Source organism: Eleutherodactylus coqui, chromosome 2 (assembly GCF_035609145.1).
Source record: "Eleutherodactylus coqui strain aEleCoq1 chromosome 2, aEleCoq1.hap1, whole genome shotgun sequence".
Classification (NCBI taxonomy): domain Eukaryota; kingdom Metazoa; phylum Chordata; class Amphibia; order Anura; family Eleutherodactylidae; genus Eleutherodactylus; species Eleutherodactylus coqui.
Window position 1 is genome coordinate 75,301,561 of NC_089838.1, and position 19,287 is coordinate 75,320,847.

A 19,287-nucleotide genomic window follows, 5' to 3' on the forward strand; every position below is an offset into this window, starting at 1 on the left:
GTGTATCGCCGGTGGGTTCCAGGGAGCCACCCATGCTGTAGGTGCACACGGAGATTAACCTACATGTGTCCACTTGTAAAGAACCCCGGTCTGACTGGGGCATGCAGTGTGGGCCGGAGCCCACCTGCATTAAGCACGACATTACTACCTCAGCTGTGTTGGGCAATGCAATGGGATATTTCTATGTACCGCCGGTGGCTTCCTGGCACCCACCCATGCTGTCGGTCCACAGGGAGTTGTAAATGCATCTGTTTCCACTTGTAAAGAACCCCAGTCAGACTTGGGCATGCAGTGTGGGCCGAAGCCCACCTGTATTAAGCACGACATTACTACCTCAGCTGTGTTGGGCAATGCAATGGGATATTTTTATGTACCGCCGGTGGGTTCCAGGGAGCCACCCATGCTGTCGGTCGACAGGGACTTCACAATAGGGAGTTGTACCTGCCTGTGTCTATGCATTAAAAAGCCTGGTCTGACTGGGGCATGCAGAGACACCTTGACAGAATGAATAGTGTGTGGCACATAGGTTCCCCATTGCTATGCCCACGTGTGCAGCTCCTGATGGCGGTGGCACAGGATTCTATTTCTCATTGCTTCTGTACAGCATTGTGGGCTATCGCCCCGCCCCTTTTAAAGAGGGTCGCTGCCTAGCCATGCCAACCCTCTGCAGTGTGTGCCTGCGGTTCCTCCTCATGGCAGACGCACTTCTAAATAGACATGAGGGTGGTGTGGCATGAGGGCAGCTGAAGGCTGCGCAGGGACACTTTGGTGTGCGCTGTGGGGGGGAGGGGGGGCGGTTGGGCAGCATGTAAGCCAGGAGAAGTGGCAGTGGAGTGTCATGCAGGCAGTGATTGTGCTTTGTTGGAGGTAGTGTGGTGCTTAGCTAAGGTATGCCATGCTAATGAGGGCTTTTCAGAAGTAAAAGTTTTTGGGAGGGGGGGGCCCCACTCTATTGTGGCTTAATAGTGGGACCTGGGAAATTGAGATGCAGCCCAACATGTAGCCCCTCGCCTGCCCTATCCGTTGCTGTGTCGTTCCCATCACTTTCTTGAATTGCCAAGATTTTCACACAAGGAAACCTTAGCGAGCATCGGCGAAATACAAAAATGCTCGGGTCGCCCATTGACTTCAATGGGGTTCGTTATTCGAAACGAACCCTCGAGCATCGCGAAAAGTTCGTCCCGAGTAACGAGCACCCGAGCATTTTGGTGCTCGCTCATCTCTAGTAACCAATTATTAATTCTCTGTCTTCAGTACATAGGCTGAGATGAAGAATATAAAGTTTACCCTGCTTATAAGATTACTCTATATAATGCCTAAGCTGAAAGTGATTGAATAAATTTAATGGATAAGGTACAGTATTTAATTTAAAAAATTTTTGAACATTGAAAACAGTACTGTTTATATGAATGTTAACTTTAATATCTATTTCCACACTAGAATAATGGAAAACTTTAAAATGAATATTCTTTTCATGTGTCTGTAACCATCCTAACTGTTTTATTTCAATCCTCTATAAAACATTAATTTCAAGCTACATATCCTTTTGCTGTGGCAGAGATCAGGAGTTTGTAGCCCTAATCTAGTAAAATTATTGTACTACTGTTTGTAAATGGATTTCAATTCAAATCAGGAAAGTGATATAAAATGTGGTCCTGCAGAACATAACAATTTTTAAATATATGCTATTGATAAAAAGGCAGTTAGCAGTTTCCATATCAGCCTTAGAAACTTGAGTTCATTTTATTAAGGAATGCATGAAATTGGTAGGACCATGAAGTCAGTGTCAGTATAATGCTCTGTTCACTATCATGGCATTATATAGGTACTTGACCACTTTATGAATTACAAGGCTTCAAATATTTATCTCTCACAGCATTTCTAAAATTTAGTTTTTTGAGTTGAGGATGTCCAGACACTGCTCTGGTTGCGTAATGTATAATGCTCATGTATAAAGATCACATTTTTTTTATGTGTTCCTTTTTTTACATAATTTATGCTATCATTAGAGATGAGCAAGCACACTTGTTTGAGCTTGATGCTTGTTCAAGTATTAGGCTACTTGAGATGCTCGGTACTCGAGTCGAGCACCACGAGGCAGTCGAGTCAATTTCATCCCCCCCCCCCCCCTGCATGTTTAGCACCATTTTTTAGCCACTAAACATGCGGGGAAGGCATTACCACTTCCTGCTGTGATGTGCCAGCCCTGTACATGTCTACAGCAGTGAGTGGCTGGCGGGATCAGGTGACCGCTGAGTACTTAAACTGGTGCCGCCCGCGGTTCGCCTCAGACGTATGCTGGCAGAGGTTAGGGACAAAGCTGCTGCCGAGACAGGGAAAGTGCTAGTGTAGGGTGCAGTTAGGCAGGGATCCTGACTTCAAGAACCTAACAGTCCTTCTTAGGGCTACTCCTCATTGTGTGCATTACTTTTTTGGCTGGCTGGGAGCAGTAATACACTAATTTTTGTTTCAAGCATCTAGGCCTGTGCAGAGCATTTCACATCTACTATTCTCTGTCTGTGGTGAATTAGCCATAGTTTTCATCACTAAACAATCGGTTAATTGTTGGTTGGGCCAGTGCAGAGTATGTCACATCTGCCATTCCCTGTGTGTGCTGAACTAGCCTAAATTCTCCACGCTAAACAGTCCGTTAATTTTTCACGGGGCTCTGCAGAGTATCTCACATCCACCAATCGCTGTGTGTCGTGAACTAGCGTAAATTCTCCCCAGTAAACAGTCCGTTAATTTTTCCTGGGGCTCTGCAGAGTATCTCACATCCGCCAATCACTTTGTGTGGTGAACTAGCCTAAATTCTCCATGCTAAGCAGTGGCTTAATTTTTTCTGCCACTGTGCACAGCATCTCACATCTAGCATTGTCTGTGTGCGATGAAGTAGCCGCAGTTATCAGCACTATCCACTGGGTTACTTTTTTCTGACACTCCATACAGCCTCTCTTATCTACAAGTCTCAGTGAGCGTTAAATTACCCCTAGGTATCAGCGCAAGACAGCGGTTTAATTTTTTCTGTCATAGCATAGAGCCTCTAGTATCTACAAGTCTCTGTGTGTGGTGAATTAGCCACAGTTCTCAGCACTATACAGTGGGTTAATTTATTTGGGCCCTGCTCTATCCTTTATCCGACATGATGAAGAGTAGGGGTAAGGGTCGAGGACGTGGACATGGACACGGGCGTCCAAGTGAGGGTGTGGGCAGAGGCCAAGGTCCTGGGTGGGGTGAATCAGAGCCAGCTGCTGAGGGATTAGGAAAGTGCCACGTCTCTCCACTCCACAGCTTCTTATCACATTTTGTCGGTCCGCGTGGTAGACCTTTATTACAAGCACAGCAGTGCGAGCAGGTACTGTCGTGGACCACGGATAACGCATCCAGCAATGTATTGAACCCCCAGTCTTCCACGCAGTCCACTACTACCGGGCTAGGGACTGTACCTCTGAATCCTCTGGCTGCCCCTCCTTCCTCCCAACCTCGTCACTCCAGGAAAATGACAGATTCTGAGCAGGCAGACTCCCAGAAACTGTTCTTGTGTCCCTGCTCTGAGTGGGAAAAAATGGTTCCTTACCCACCTGAGGAGTTTGTCGTGATCGATGCCCAACATTTGGAAAGTTCCCGGAATCCATTTCGACTGTGCAATATACAGTCTTTGTCAAGCCAATGCATTGGCTTGACAAAGACTGTATATTGCACAGTCGAAATGTTGCTGTAATTTTATGCGGAATGGAATAAAGGTGACGTTTTAAAACTCAAGGAAACCTATACATCTTTTCAAATAACCCCGGATGCTGCTGATGATATATCCGTGTATCCTGACATGCTTTGGACGTAAGGTCTGCGTCCAATTCCAGCTTTGCATCCATTAGCCAGTTAAGCTCTAGTGAGTATACTTCTCCTATTTTTCTGTTGTGCTGCAATTATCTCACTGCATTGGGACCTCTCATCTGTTCAGTGTGTATGGGCTGAAGAGAAGGAGGATCATGAAAGTCATCCTCCTAGTGAGGACAGCGATGTGTTGCATACTGGAACTCTGTCACACATGGCTGACTTAATGTTAGGCTGCCTTTCCCATGACCCTCGCATTAGACGCATTCTGGCCAACATGGATTACTGGGTGTACACCCTTCTCGACCCACGATATAAGGAGAACCTTTCCACTCTCATTCTCGAAGAGGAAAGGGGTATGAGAGTGATGCAATACCAAAGTTTTGTTGGAAAAACTGATGCAAAAGTTCCCATCTGACAGTGCTAGTGGTAGAAGACATAATTCAGAGGGCCAACTGGCAGTGGGGATGTGGGGCAGAGCAGCATATCCAGCGCAGGCAGGGGAAAACTCTCCAAGGCCTTTGCCAGTTTTATGGCTCCCCAGCCTGACTGTGTCACCATTCCCCAGTCAAGGCTGAGTCAGAGGGAGCACTGTAGAAAGATGATGAGGGAGTACATAGCCGATTGTACCACCGTCCTCTGTGATTCCTCTGCTCCATACAACTATTGGGTGTCAAAACTGGACACGTGGTACAAACCTGCGCTATACACCCTGGAGGTGCTGGCCTGCCCTGCCACTAGTGTCTTATCAGAGAGGGTGTTTAGTGCAGCTCGGGGGATCATTACGGATAAGCGTACCCACCTGTCAACTGCCAGCACAGACATGCTTACACTCATTAAGATGAACAAATGCTGGCTTTCCCCAGACTTCTCCACCGGCGGAAAGCAGCGGATCATAAAGATTCTTTTAGCTGCAACAGGAGAAATATGCATTCTCTCTCTAACCCCCAAAAAGGGGAGAAGTAGCTTGGTCTATCCCTCTCAGATCTTACTCTTCCTCCTCCTAAAACAGCATGTCATCATGCTGAACTGCCAATTTTTCTGCGGACCAAAAGGCTCTGTTAAAACCAATTTTTTCGGAGGGCTGCCTCCAGGCTCTGTTACAAATTAAGCAACAACAACCTCTATCTTTAAAAAATGTTTATGGGTTTCACCTGCCCTCGGGGTAAACCAATTTTTCAGGGGTACACTTGTACTCTTGGTACACCAAATTTTCAGGCCTTCACCTATACTCTTAGCAAACTAGTTTTTCTGGCCTTCACCTACACTCTTGATAAACAAATTTTTTCAGGTGTTCACCTATACTCTTGGTACACCAATGTTTCACGGGTCCGCCTATACTCTTGCTACAGAAAGGTTTGAGGTGTTCGCCTATACACTTGCTACAGAAATGTTTCAGGGGTTCGCCTATACTATTGCTACAGAAATGTTTCAGGGGTTCACCTATACACTTGCTACAGAAATGTTTCGGGGGTTTGCCTATACTATCGCTCCCGAAAGGTTTGAGGTGTTCGCCTATACTCTTGCTAGAGAAATGTTGCAGAGATCCGCCGATACTATTGCTAAAGAAAGGTTTGAGGGGTTTGCCTATACTCTTGCTACAGAAATGTTACAGGGGTCCGCCTATACACTTGCTACAGAAATGTTTCAGGGGTTTGACAATACTATTGCTACAGAAAGGTTTGAGGGGTTCGCCTGTACTCTTGCTACAGAAATGTTTCAGGGGTTTGCCTGTACTGTGGGTGCACAAAGGCTTTCCCATTGCGTTATTCAGCTATCTGACACATACACAGAATGAATTGGGCAGAAGTGTGAGCAGAGGCCAAGGTCCTGGGTGGGGTGAAACTCTGCCATGTTTGGGCACTCTCTTTTCTTCGTGTTTAATACTGTCCTTGGGTTTTATGGGCTCGCCTTTGCTGTTGGTGCACAAAGGTTTCCCAGCGCGGTGTCCGGCTGTCTGGCACAAATACACTGTATGACTTGGGTAGAGTGCAGAAGGCTTTCCCATTGCGTTGTTCAGCTATCTGACAAATACACAGAATGAATTGTGTGGGGATGCATGGGTTTGTAACTCACGGCACCTTGGGTCACACAAGGTAGAGGCTGGGACCGAGCCTGACCCTGGGCCCACTCACGTGCTTCCCACACTGAGGATTGCGGTCCTACCTCGCTCAAAGTTTCTCAGGCTTTTTATGCTACCTCACCCTCCTGCTTGGGGTCTGGGGATCAGCCCTGGTCGACATGTATTTACTCTCGTGTTACCACAGTTATCTGAGACACTGGTTTGGACCAATCAAAAGAAGCGTAACTGAATTAATGAGACGTTCACAGCAAAACTAGCATCTGAGTCGGCTCTATGCCCATGATTGCTGAGGGTGTTTGCAGAGGCCGCGGTCCTGGGAAGGGGGGGGGAAGCAAATGTGCCAGGTTTGGCCTGTGAAATTTCTTGGTGGTTCATCCAGTCTTTGGAGTGCTGAAAGGAACCGTAACTGATTTAATGATACGTTCACAGCAGTACTAGCATCCGAGTCCGCTTTATGCTCACGATTGCTGAGGGTGTGGGCAGAGGTTGAAGTCCTGGGGGGGTGGCAGATGTACAAGGTTTGGCCTGTGGAACTTCTTCATGGTTCATCCGGTCTTTGGAGCGATGAAAGGAACCATAACTGATGGCACATTGGGTCAACCAGGTGGAGGCTGGGACCAAGTCTGACCCTGGGCCCGCTCACGTGCTTCCCACACAGGGTCCTACCTCGGTGATGGTTTCTCGGGCTTATTATGCCATCACCTCCCTGGGGTCTGGGGATCAGTGCTGGTCAGCATGTATTATCTCTCGTGTTACAAATTGCCACAGTTATTCGAGATACTGGATTGGAGCGTTCACAGGGAGCGTAACCTATTTAATGAGACTTTCATAGGGTCACTGTATACCTGTGGTGGCTGCTTTGGTGACACCTCCTGTTTCAAACTAATCTCTGGTGTTAATATGCGCTGCTGCATTGTGGAGATGTGTAGAAGTACTGACATCTGAGTCCCCTTTATGTCATGTTTGCGGCTCCTGACAATTTTGTGACGGAGGTGGCACAAGATTGGAATTATGATCGTACGTCAATTTATCATCAATTCTCATCACCATTGTGGGCTATCGCCCACACTTTCAATGAGGGTCGCTGCCAGGCCCTGCCAACACTCTGCAGTGTGTGTCTCCGGTTCCTCCTGATCCAATACGCACTTATAAATAGACATGAGGGTGGTGTGGCAGTGTGTGGCATGAGGGCAGCTGAACGCTGCGCAGGGAAAATTTTGTGTGCGTTGTGGATGCAGGCTCGTGCAGGGGGTTGTACAGCAATGCCAGCATGTAACACAGAAGAAGAGGCAGTGGTGTCACCCGCCGGCAGTGATTGTCCTTGGTTGCAGCTAGTGTGGTGCTTAGCTAGGTTGTGCAAGCGCATGTGCCTTGCTGATTATGGTCTGTCCCAAGTAAATTGTTACGGTGGTGACCGCCAGGCTTTTGCTCCCAATTTGGCTTAATAGTGTGACCTGGGAGCCTTAGATGCACCCATGCATTCTGCCCCTGCCGTTCCCTATCTGTTTCTGTGGTGTTTCTGATGTTTTCAGGTGTTTCACACAACCTCCCCTATGCGGAGCATCGGTCAGCTTGAAAAATGCTTGAGTCTCCCGTTGACTTAAATGGGGTTCATTACTTGAAATGAGCTCTCGAGCATTAGGAAAAGTTCGACTCAAGTATCAAGCACCCGAGTATTTTGGTACTCGCTCATCTCTAGCTATCATATTTTTTAAACAATATTTTCATTCAGTTTTGATAATATTAAATAATAATATAAAATCAAAGCAATATATTTATGTGGACAATGTTATCATATTTTGAAAAGAATTGTGATTAAAAATAAATATCTTTTGATCAACTGTAAAAGGTAACAAATGTCATACTTATTCACTTGATAGAAGTTAAGATATTGTTACCTGGGTTTTCCAGGCACTTCCTATTGATGACCTACCATCAGCATCCTTCTGATCAGCAGGGATCCAGAGTGGTAGATCCCCGACGATCAATTATTGATAACCTATCCTAAGGACATACCTGGAAAAAATATATATGGAAAACCCCTTTAAATAAAGTGATATTGATTATATAATTTAATAAAGTGTAATGTCATTTTAGTTGTGAGCTAGGTATGTAAAGGAGATTCCAGTTGCCTTTTGGAGTCTATAGAAAAATATATGCATGTCTACATACACATCTTATTAGTTTGTGGTGTTTTCTGGGTTTGTTTTTATTCATGCACAGGATCTGAAAGGTATTGAGTTTTTGGCTTTTAAAATATAACTTCTAAAAAGCTTTAAAAATAAATTATACAAAAATATTAATTTAATAACTGCACTAAATTTCCATAAAAATGTGTAGTATCAAAGTCCTAAAGAAAATCCTATGGAGTAGGAAATGCAAGAAAAAAATCACCATACTAAGTATATGCTGCGTTATAAGGCCTTAGTCACACGGGCGTTTTTTCACGCGATTTGCGGATCGCATGACGGATGCGCATCCGCAAATTGAGTGACCGGTGCGCGCAAGTCGCCCGCAAATCGCCCGAAAATCTGCTCCTAGCCGCGTTTCATTAGAAACGGGCCGGAGCTGTCCAGCGCATTGCATTCAATGGAGACGGCAATAGAGCCGGCTCCATTGAAAGCAATGCGCTGCGGGCGAGCCCGGGATGAATTGTCGGGAAGGGCTTAAATATATAAGCCCTTCCCTGCAATTCATCCTAAAATGTGTAAAAATAAAAAATATATATATACTCACCTTCTCCCGGCAGCCGGAGCTCCGCGCGGCCGTCCTGCAGTGGGTGTGAAGGGGGTGTGAGTCAGACCTGCCCCCTGATTGGCTCAGCGCTGAGCCAATCAGAGGCATGTCTCACTCACACCCATTCATGAATTCATGAATGGATGTGAGTCAGACCTGCCCCTGATTGGCTCAGCGCTGAGAGGCAGCAGTCACTCACCCATTCATGAATTCATGAATGGGTGTGTGAGTGAAACCTGCCTCTGATTGGTCAGGGCTGTGACCAATCAGAGGCAGATCATTCAGCAGGCGGGGATTTTAAAGCCCCGCCGGCTGAATAGTGCCGAGAAGCAGTTCAGGAGAACTGACAGCGGCCGCGGCTGGACTCCGGCTGCAGCGGAAAGGTGAGTATACAATTTTTTTTTTATTTTAACACATTTTAGGATGAATTGCAGGGAAGGGCTTATATATTTAAGCCCTTCCCGACAATTCACCCCGCGCACGCCGGCAGCCCATTGCTTTCAATGGAGCGGCTGTATTGCCGGCTCCATTGAATTCAATGGGCAAACATCGTTCTTCTCTGTCACAGCTGTTACAGCTGTGGCAGAGAAGAATGATTTGTCTTCTATATGTTCTCAATGGGGTCGGCGCCGCTGCCGCCGGCCCCATTGAGCGCATATAGAGAAGAGAACAGGAATCGCAGATCGCAGATAGGTGCGATCTGCAATTTCTGTTCTATAATTTATCGGACGAGCGCATAAAAAGCGCTCATGTGTCCGATACCATTGCAAAGCAATGGTTTTATAAAATCGCCGGACGCATGCGCATGCGCAAATCGCGGCTAAAAACGCCCGTCTGACTAAGGCCTAAGACTTATAAGACAATGCAAGCTCCTCTGGCAATATATGCATATAAGGGAGATGGAACAATACTTCTGCAGCTCTACCAATTGGATGGCAGCATTCCTTCAAACCAATGTAAGAACCCTTAACAAGTCTTTAAAAGAATGTTTGGGAGTTGAAAACCAAGCCAGAAATCCATACACAGACATCTGTTTCAGAGTTTTTCACCCTCTTCAATGAGACTGATGAGACTTCTTTGAAGGGTGATTCCCCCTCACATGTGAACTAGTGGTGCCTGTGCGAATATACACAGTATTTGCACAGGCACATGTGCATAGTACACTCATTCTCTGTGCAAAAAAGGTTGTGTAGGAGCGTGTGTATTCCAAAATACTGTGGGAGCCCTGGTATTCCAAGTTAGGGCCCCTTCACATGGACATAGGTGCTTTTGCATGTGCCTAAACGCAACACATTTGCTAATATTAATATTCGTGAATGAGATGCTTTTGAGCGAGTATTGTCACATATTACTATACTTTTTGCATTCACAGGGCCAGTTCACATGGGCAAGGGACACGCCTACCGCAATTTAAATGCCTTTATTAGCCTGATGAGGTCCAGATGTGCTCTTTTTGAGCTTCAAAAAATAAATCTTTATTAATATATGCAAAAGACAAAGACAATAAAAATACAGGAGCAGGCGATCCAAATACACTAAGCCAATACGCCACTTTAAGATGTGTATATTGCAGGTGGTACCATAGTCAAACCAAAATTGCTGAGGGTTTCTTCACGCAGGCATATGCGCAACTACACTCGCCACTATGGAGCATTGTTGGTAAAAAATCTTTTTTTTTCCTTTCAAACTCTGCGCTATTATGTGCGAGTATAATAAATAAAAAGCGTAAAACTAGGTCCTGCCCTATCTTTCTCATACACAGTATTAACTATATGTGAGAAAGATAGCACAAGTCTCGGGCATAGTATTAATGCCCGAGAATACCGTAGCGAAAACGAAACATTTGAAATCAATGGTTTTGTTTCATCCCATTAGGCAGCCATGATTTTCATGGCCACATAATGGACAAAATCACGCCCATCTGTTTAAGCTCTAAAGCTAAGCAAGCCTGCCTGAGTATCTTAGTAACAACAGAGGGGTAAAGGAATCAACCTTCATATAAAGCAGTCTAGCTATCAGAGTAGAATAATATCTTATAGACCAAGAAAAACTCCTGCATTAAAACATGAACATACTGCCTTCCCCGGCAACATGTTTCATCGGGGAAATGATGTGGAGCTATAGACCTCAATGGGGACCTTTGGTGTGCAAATGCGCACAAAAATAGAGCATGATGCGCTTTTTTCTGCATGCGTGAAATACATGCAAAAAGAGAATTGAAATCAATGGGTTTTATTCTCTGTGTTTTGTGCGCACAAATACGTTTGTGAGAAGGGGCCCTTCCAAAAACTGCTTCATGTCTTATATTTGTGCTACTCAGCTTCAAGAATCAGACATCATTTTCTAAGAGAGCATTAAAAGAAACTATTATAATTGCATAATTCCATGCCATGTGATTTGCATGTGATTTTCATGCAAGTGCAATGAGTTTTTAATACAGGTTACTACGGGGAGCAAATAAAAAGAAAAAAAAAAGAAACAACCAGGAAATGCTGAGCAGAGAAAAAAAGCAATAAAAATCTGTAATAAAACAAAAACAGTGTGAAAAGTATATGCAATACAGTTGTTTTTTTCACTAAGGGCAAAAACAGATGGCCGCAGATGCAACTACTCTTGCCGGTAGCGTTGTTGCGCCTGAACAATGGAAATGTCTTCCCCTCCTATGACCATTGAAACTCCGCACTGCAGCGCAGGAGTTTGAAAAAAATGCGGGAAGATAGGTGCTGCCCAAACTTTCACGCACGTAATATTCGCTACGTGCTGGACACACAGGGCATGTCCTATCTTTTCACAGCCGTAGTATTAATGGTAAGATTACTGCTAGAGAAAATGAAGCCACTGAAATCCATTGAAATCAGAAGTTTTGTTTTGTACCATTATGCATGCAGTGCTTTTTCTTCTGTCCAAAAGCCGGGCAACTAGACAGAAAGAGGATGGACCCCTTTATAGTCAATGGAGTCCGTCCAGTGCTGTTTGGTTCTGTGCAGAGATGGATCCATTCGGCCGCTAGGATTTTCCTTTCCTCCTCGCCGAATGGAACAGGAAAGCAGAATCCTTCAGTGCAGGGGTGGAAGCACCCAAAAATGGGAATTTTCTGTATATAATTAAGTGTGTACAGCTATAAATCATACATTTAGTATATAATGATAACAACCATGCGGATATAAACTGGGCCAAGTTATACCAGCATGGTCTATATCGCTATATACAGGCTGTACATATATAATGATATACAGGAGATCTCCAGGTTGCACCAGCATAGTCCACATGACTCTATACAGTAGATGCATATCACCTTGTATATAGTGACATGGAGCATGCTGATGTACCCTGGATATCTGCTGTATATATTTATATATGTACAGCTGGTATAACTCATATTGGCTATACATATTTGAGTATATATAGTACTTACCACCGTATGTACTCCTCTGACGGCCTCATCTGCTCCCTGATACTATTATTGCACCACTGGCTGGACCAATCACTTGGTCGGCAGTGCACTGATAGACTGCAGTTGTGACCAATCACAGCTGCAGTCTCAGTGGGAGCAGCACATGCCCGGGGAGTCTGCAGCCTGTAATTGGTTGTTGGATTCCCCGTTAACGGCCCTAACCTCCTTGAGTGCTGGCCCACGGGCTGTAGTGGTGATACTGTTTCTGGCAGGGGGCCCCCGTTCGGTGACAGAAATGTCAACAACTTTCGATATGCAGATGACACCACCCTGCTTGCGGAAAGTGAAAAGGGCCTGAAATACCTTATCCAAAGAGTGCAAAAACAAAGCAAACGTATGGGACCTCAACAGCAAGAAAAAGAAAGTCATGACCACGGTAGGCAACGGTACAGTGAACATACAAATTAACAACAAAGAAGTCGAGTCAGTCCAGGATTTCATCTTCCTTGGATCCAAAATCAATTGCAACTGGCAATCTGGACCTGAGATTAGGAGACATATTACACTTGGTAGGATTGCAATGCAAGGAATAAAAAAGATCTGGAAAAGCAAGGATATTAGCATTGCAACAAAAACCAGACTGATCAATGCAATCGTCTTTCCCGTAATGACGTATGTTTGTGATAGATGCTCAGGGAAATAGAAAGAAGGAAAATTGATCCATTCAAACTACATTGCTGGAGGAGAATGCTATGGATACCTTGGTTTGTCATGACAACAAACAATTTAGTATTAGATCGCGTCAAACCGAAAATATCAAACAGCAGCTTTTTTTTTGGACAAGTGATGCATGCTAACTTACTGGAAACAGTATGGATGTTTGGCAAAGTCAGTGGAAAGAGGAGATCAGGACGACAAAGAGCAAGATGGCTAGATACTATCAAGGCCACATCGAACATGTCAATGGTGAAACTGAAAGAAGCGGTGAAAGACATGAATGCATGAAGAACATTGATTCATAAAGTGACCGAAAGTCAGATGCAACTGAACAGATATTCATCAGCGGTACACCAGTGCTGCACACCCTACAGTCAGAATGAGACTGAATGGAGCGCTGGTCATGCTAATGCACTAACGCTCAATTCACTTTGGATGGCACTGCTGAGATAGCCAAGCTGCAAACGTTTGGGTATTTTCGTCAGCCCTATTGAAATGAATCTAGGTTGGCATGCTCAGCAAGTGCTCCATTCATTCTGCTATCGTTGAATGAGAAGAAATGACCCCTGCGGTAACAAGCAGAGGGCAACACAGGACCATCATTCTCAGGATTGACATGGGTCTTAGCGGTGAGATTCCACCGATAAGCAAGGTATCCCCTATCCTATGAATAAGGACCAACTTGTAATATTGGTAAAAAAAAACCCTTAAATAAATCTGACTCTGATTGATTGTTTACCAATAGGGAGTGCTGCACTTTTAATACTAAATTCTTTGCATAGCTCCATGGACAGTAGTTGTGAAATAGGTGTGAACTTTTTTGGATACAGTTGAAATTATTTTTAGTATGTGTATGATAGCACACCATTGTTAATGTTGCTTTAAGAATTTTTCTAAGTTGATTTGTCACTTTATAGTGCATTTTATAAACACAAGTGATATGAAAAGAAGGAAACATGCTGTATGAACAAAACAACAATTCATCAGTAATTTAAACAATTCAATTGCTTCTAATTTGCCTGAAAGCCGTCTTGGTCTGAAATAAAATCTTTGTCATGCAGCCAGCAAAGCAATAACTGAATCTATTGTCAAAACCAATTCATTTATTGGCTCATTCACAGGTAAGTGCATAAAGTTCTAACAAGAGACTTGCCTGTGTTGTATCAAAAAGTTGCTCCTGGGTAATTCTGTTGAATTACATTTGTCTTACTGTTGATGTAATTACAAATGATTTAAAGAGGTGTTGATATTTTGTCTCTTTCATGAAAACATACATTTCATAAATATACTGGTTACACTTACTATAAGGATCGAAAGAAATTTATATACCGTCAATTTTTTTTAAACAAGACTGAATGATAGCGTATTTTTATACTAATGTATTGCTGTGCTGTCCTGATGAATTTACAAGCATAGGTGGGTAACTAATTAAGTATTGGATGTTTTAATCCCTTAAAGGGGTTGTCCCGCGGCAGCAAGTGGGTCTATACACTTCTGTATGGCCATAATAATGCACTTTGTAATGTACATTGTGCATTAATTATGAGCCATACAGAAGTTATAAAAAGTTTTATACTTACCTGCTCCGTTGCTGGCGTCCTCGTCTCCATGGTGCCGACTAATTTTCGCCCTCCGATGGCCAAATAAGCCGCGCTTGCGCAGTCCGGGTCTTCTCCTGTTCTCTATGGGGCTCCGTGTAGCTCCGCCCCGTCACGTGCCGATTCCAGCCAATCAGGAGGCTGGAATCGGCAATGGACCGCACAGAAGCCCTGCGGTCCACGGAGACAGAGGATCCCGGCGGCCATCTTCAGCAGGTAAGTATGAAGACGCCGGACCGCCGGGATTCAGGTAAGCGCTGTGCGGGTTGTTTTTTTAACCCCTGCATCGGGGTTGTCTCGCGCCGAACGGGGGGGGGGGGGGGGGTAAAAAAAAACAAAAACCCGTTTCGGCGCGGGACAACCCCTTTAAGGACCGTAAACCTAAAATTAATTTTGTTCTAGGACCAAAAATAATATATGCAGAGTTTTAGTGTTATTTTCACCATAAGCCATTTAATAAATTTGCAAATGTCCTTTGTTTCGTGAACAAGCACTAAAAAAGGAATAGCTATGTAAACATCAAAAACGCAAGTTGGTGGTAGAAAATAAAGTTCTAGATAGAAAAGACAGAATTCTGAGATAAAAATTCAGAGCTCAGAGACAAAAAAGTCTTTTTTAAATTAGGGTGCCCAGAACTGGACACAGTATTCCAGTTGAGGTCTGACTAAGGAAGAGTAGAGGGGAATAATGACCTCATGTGATTTAGACTCTATGCTTCTCTTAATATATCCTAGAATTGTGTTTTCCTTTTTTGCTGCTGCATCACACTGTTGACTTATGTACAGTCTTTGATCTATTAGTATACCCAAGTCTTGTTCACATGTGCTGCTGCTTATCCCAATTCCTCCCATTCTGTATGTGCTTTTTTTTCATTTTTCTTGCCCAGATGTAGGACTTTGCATTTCTCCTTGTTAAATACCAGTTTGTAAGTCACTGCCAACTGTTCGAGTTTTTCAAGATTTTTTTCAATCTTCTCTCTCTTCTCTAGTGTTATCTGTCCATCCTAGCTTTGTGTCATCAGTTGTCTTACCTGCTCATTATTTAGCTAATTTTTCAACCTCATTAACATACCAGTTAAGCACACAGTCTGAGGTAAAACAAATATAAAACACGAGTTTATTCACTCTTTAGTATATGAATGTAAGTGAAACAGTTAATTAACATATAGGCATTGAGATCACATGGGTAACAAAGATAAGCATCAATACATCACCGGATATTGTAGCATCACTCCGCAATCGGGGGATCTCCAGGTACGATTGGTAAGAGGATCCGGGAAAAATGCTGACAGTTGTCAGCCACAAAACGAGTCCCAAAATCCTTCTGAAGATCACCCTTATTTATACTACTGTTTGGTTATGTAACATATTCGCTTCTGCGCAGTATGATAAAACACGTCATTCTTAGGTAAATAAAGCGGTGCACGTGTTTTGGCAATATATATACTACTGCATAGTTTCTCTATGAAGATATCCATATCTGAACAATATTACTGTGCAACATCCCGTAACTATGAGTCACTGTAACTGGTCTTTTTCTAAACCATATTTGTCCAGAGCTTCTGTAGAATACCTCAAGCAAGTTAACCAAGCAAGTTAAAATAGTAGACTAGTAATAGAGATAGGTAAGTGCACACAGCAAGCAGTTATGATTACCTTCTACCTACACCTTTTGACACAATCTCTCAATCAATCATGTCTCAAACGTATCACAATCGGTCCTTAATCATTCACTACTTGCCATATGATACCATTAAAATTTGGGGTTTTCTACAGAATACCTTATATGCCATGAAACAATTCCATAGCGATAAAAGTATTACAACTATGGCCAATGCCAAAACAGGATGTATTAGCCAATTAAGAGTGGTTTGTGCAGATGATGAATATCCCATAAAGATGTCATACCAATGGTGTGACGTGGCATCAGCAATAGCCGATCCCATCTTTACAATTTTGCCAGCTATTACAGTAGTACTTAAAATATGCGTTGCCAAAGATTTATTAAGCAATTTAATATGTTGCTGTACTTCTTCTGTGTCTTCTAACAACTTTTTGAATTTGGTCAAATTTAGATCCCAATTTGACACATTTAAAGGCAGTGGTTGCCAATTGACAGCCACTGTCTTGTCTCGTTCAGGTAATAACACAAAGGTCTCATTTTCCCAAACAAGTGCCGATACGTTTCGCAAGCATCCTGAAAATGGGACAACCATCCCAGGTACAACAGGATAATTACTTGCCAAACATACCTCCTGTGGGGCTATTTCAACCATCATCTTAAAAGTGAGTGGCAGCACAGTCCATTCACATACATTGATCGTATTTTGTAATAAGCATGGTTCATAAACAGCCGATTGGACCTTGCATATGGTCCCCTCTAATGTATCATCACACAATGATAAATCATGAGTTCTATTTTGGTCATCAATGTAAATTCCGTTAAATCTAGGTACCCAGAAATGCATATCTTCCGGAACACCTATAAGTAAGGGGAGAACTACAAACTTACACATCACACTCTTTTTAGTAACGTTGTATATGAATATGGTCCCTTTACATAATGTATCATTGCAAACCATTTTCTGCGCCTCCAACTGTATCCAATCAGTCTCAGTTATAGTCTGATTGAACACGGTCCTCCACACCTGCTCATTGCCAGTCATGAGCATAGTTTGAAGTGTGTTCTTTTGTTGTTGCTGATAAATGGTCTGCAAGGTACATATTGACCAATTAACATAATTAGATATGTTAGAATTTATTTCATATGAAAACTTATTAGATGCATCTTGCAAATCAAGCATTATTGTGTCCACATCCGTTTGCATACTAAAGGGCTGCCATATAGTGGGCATCCAGTTAGCCTGCAATGTGAGCACATCTTTAATACCACTTCCCGCGTTATGCATTCGATTAGCTAAAGTCTCTATATCAAAACCATTAATAGTCCCAGAAAGCGCTCCGTAGCCTCCGAGTAAGGTATCATACCAAGCTCGACGGGAACGCTTGGTAGAACAAGTCCTTGAGGGTGGAAACTGCACGGAGGCTTGTATAACAGTCTTTTGAGCATCTCGTCCCACCAGACGACAGGTGGATGGAACCCTTTTTATATGTCCAGGATCTATTTTAGAAGCATTAATGTTCACGAATACCAGGAACTGGCCCCACATGGCCCGATTCTCGATCTCCGTTGCATTCCCACACGTAATTACTTCTGTCTCATTTAAGGGAAATGAAAACTGCACTCCCGTATTTGTACAATTCTGAACATATTGTATCACCAGGGAGTAATTGAGATATGGCAACTCTTTTGGTCTCTGACAGCAGGACACTTTCACAAGTGACGTAATGTTTATTTGTCCCGTTGCCTTATGCAGAGCATATGAAGGACGGTAGGTCGAACTTATATGCGATAATGGATTTCCACTCCAGATAGTCCCATCAAAGGTAATATTCACGATATAACATTTCTGGTTGGCTTCACAAGTGAAGTTGTCTTGCTTCCTGGTTCGGGTTGAATTCCTCCAGCCCCACGAATAATCATTCCTTCCGGTGTCATTGACGCGGATCCCTGGCGTCCACGCATCACCTACTGCGAACACCGAACACATGACGCCAAGGATTCCAAAAATGATTATGTGATTCTAGAGAAGGCAAGGAAACAAGCATTATTCCCGCAAATAGCACTTTTCTTGTGGGACATATTCCCATTTCTCTACTCCGGGTCGCATAATAAGCAAAGTTCGATCTTTCCCCACAGCAATAACTTCTGCTGGGGAGGGCGGTCCTTGGTGATTCTGAACCCATATTTTGGCCCCTACATTAGTAACATTAGTTGAGCCAAAGCCTTTATCTCCTCTTACTGTAAGTTCAGTGGGAGCCGCCCCTTCTTCCACTTGTGTCAGATACACTGGTATCAATAGCAGCTGTGCCATGCGCTCCTTTTTTCCTATTATCAGAGGATCTGTTCCTAAATTTATCATGATTACTTTAATTTCCCCCTGATAATCTGCATCTATGACTCCCCCTAGGACTACTGCACCTCTCAGAGCAAAACTTGATCTAGTAGCTATCTGCCCGAAGTGATTCTCCGGGATCTTGCATCCTAGCCCTGTGGGAATAGTACTCACCTTTCCTGGGGCTATCACCACCGTATCAAGAGCGTATAGATCCAACCCTGCAGCGGCAGGAGTGGCTCTATAAGGTGCCTGCGCATCTGGATTAATTTTCCAGTACAAGATTGTCTCTACCTTAGCTACATCTATACTGAGATTGGGTGTTAGCATGCGCATTAAGGGTGTCATAGAATCAGTGATGGGCCTGTTGTTGATAATCTGTAAAGCAGCAGTCAGATTATCTCTCCATTGACCATATTTATCGGTCTCAGTGAGCTTCTTCAGGGTAGATTTTAATAACCCATTCATTCGTTCCACCAGGCCCGCGGCCTGTGGATAGTAGGGCATATGATATACCCATTCTATGTTATTTTTACTGGCATACTCTTTTACCTGATTTCCGGTAAAATGCGAACCATTGTCGGTCTGGATCTGCAGGGGAGTCCCATAATACTGGGTAATAACTTCCAGAGTACGTAAAGTACTCCATTGTGTGGCTGTTTTACACGGGAATCCCACCATCAGACCTGAGAATGTATCTACTGCTGTACAAATATACTTACATCCTCTGCTCTCAGGGAGGGGCCCTACAAAATCCATCTGCCAAATCTGCGCTGGCAACTGGCCTCTCCCTATGTGTCCCATTACTGTATGAGGCACTTCTCGTTTTTGAACATGTTGACATACTGGACATTGCGCGATTACTTGTTTGATCATGTCCACTGTCAATGGGATACCTCTTTCTTGTGCCCACCTGTAAGTGGCCTTCTCTCCCAAGTGTCCACTTTTTTGGTGAGCCCAAACAGCTGTA

General features: G+C 43.7%; 1 protein-coding gene across 1 annotated transcript; it reads right to left on the minus strand.

The window, feature by feature from the left end:
- Positions 1–15,871: 15,871 nt before the first annotated feature.
- LOC136611477 (uncharacterized) lies at positions 15,872–18,791 on the minus strand. Its single transcript, XM_066591127.1, has 2 exons — positions 16,922–18,791; positions 15,872–16,741 (listed from the first exon to the last, which is right to left on the minus strand). Coding segments are annotated over exons 1-2 (1,053 nt in total). The 5' UTR covers positions 17,973–18,791; the 3' UTR covers positions 15,872–16,739.
- Between the last annotated feature and the right edge of the window lie 496 nt (positions 18,792–19,287).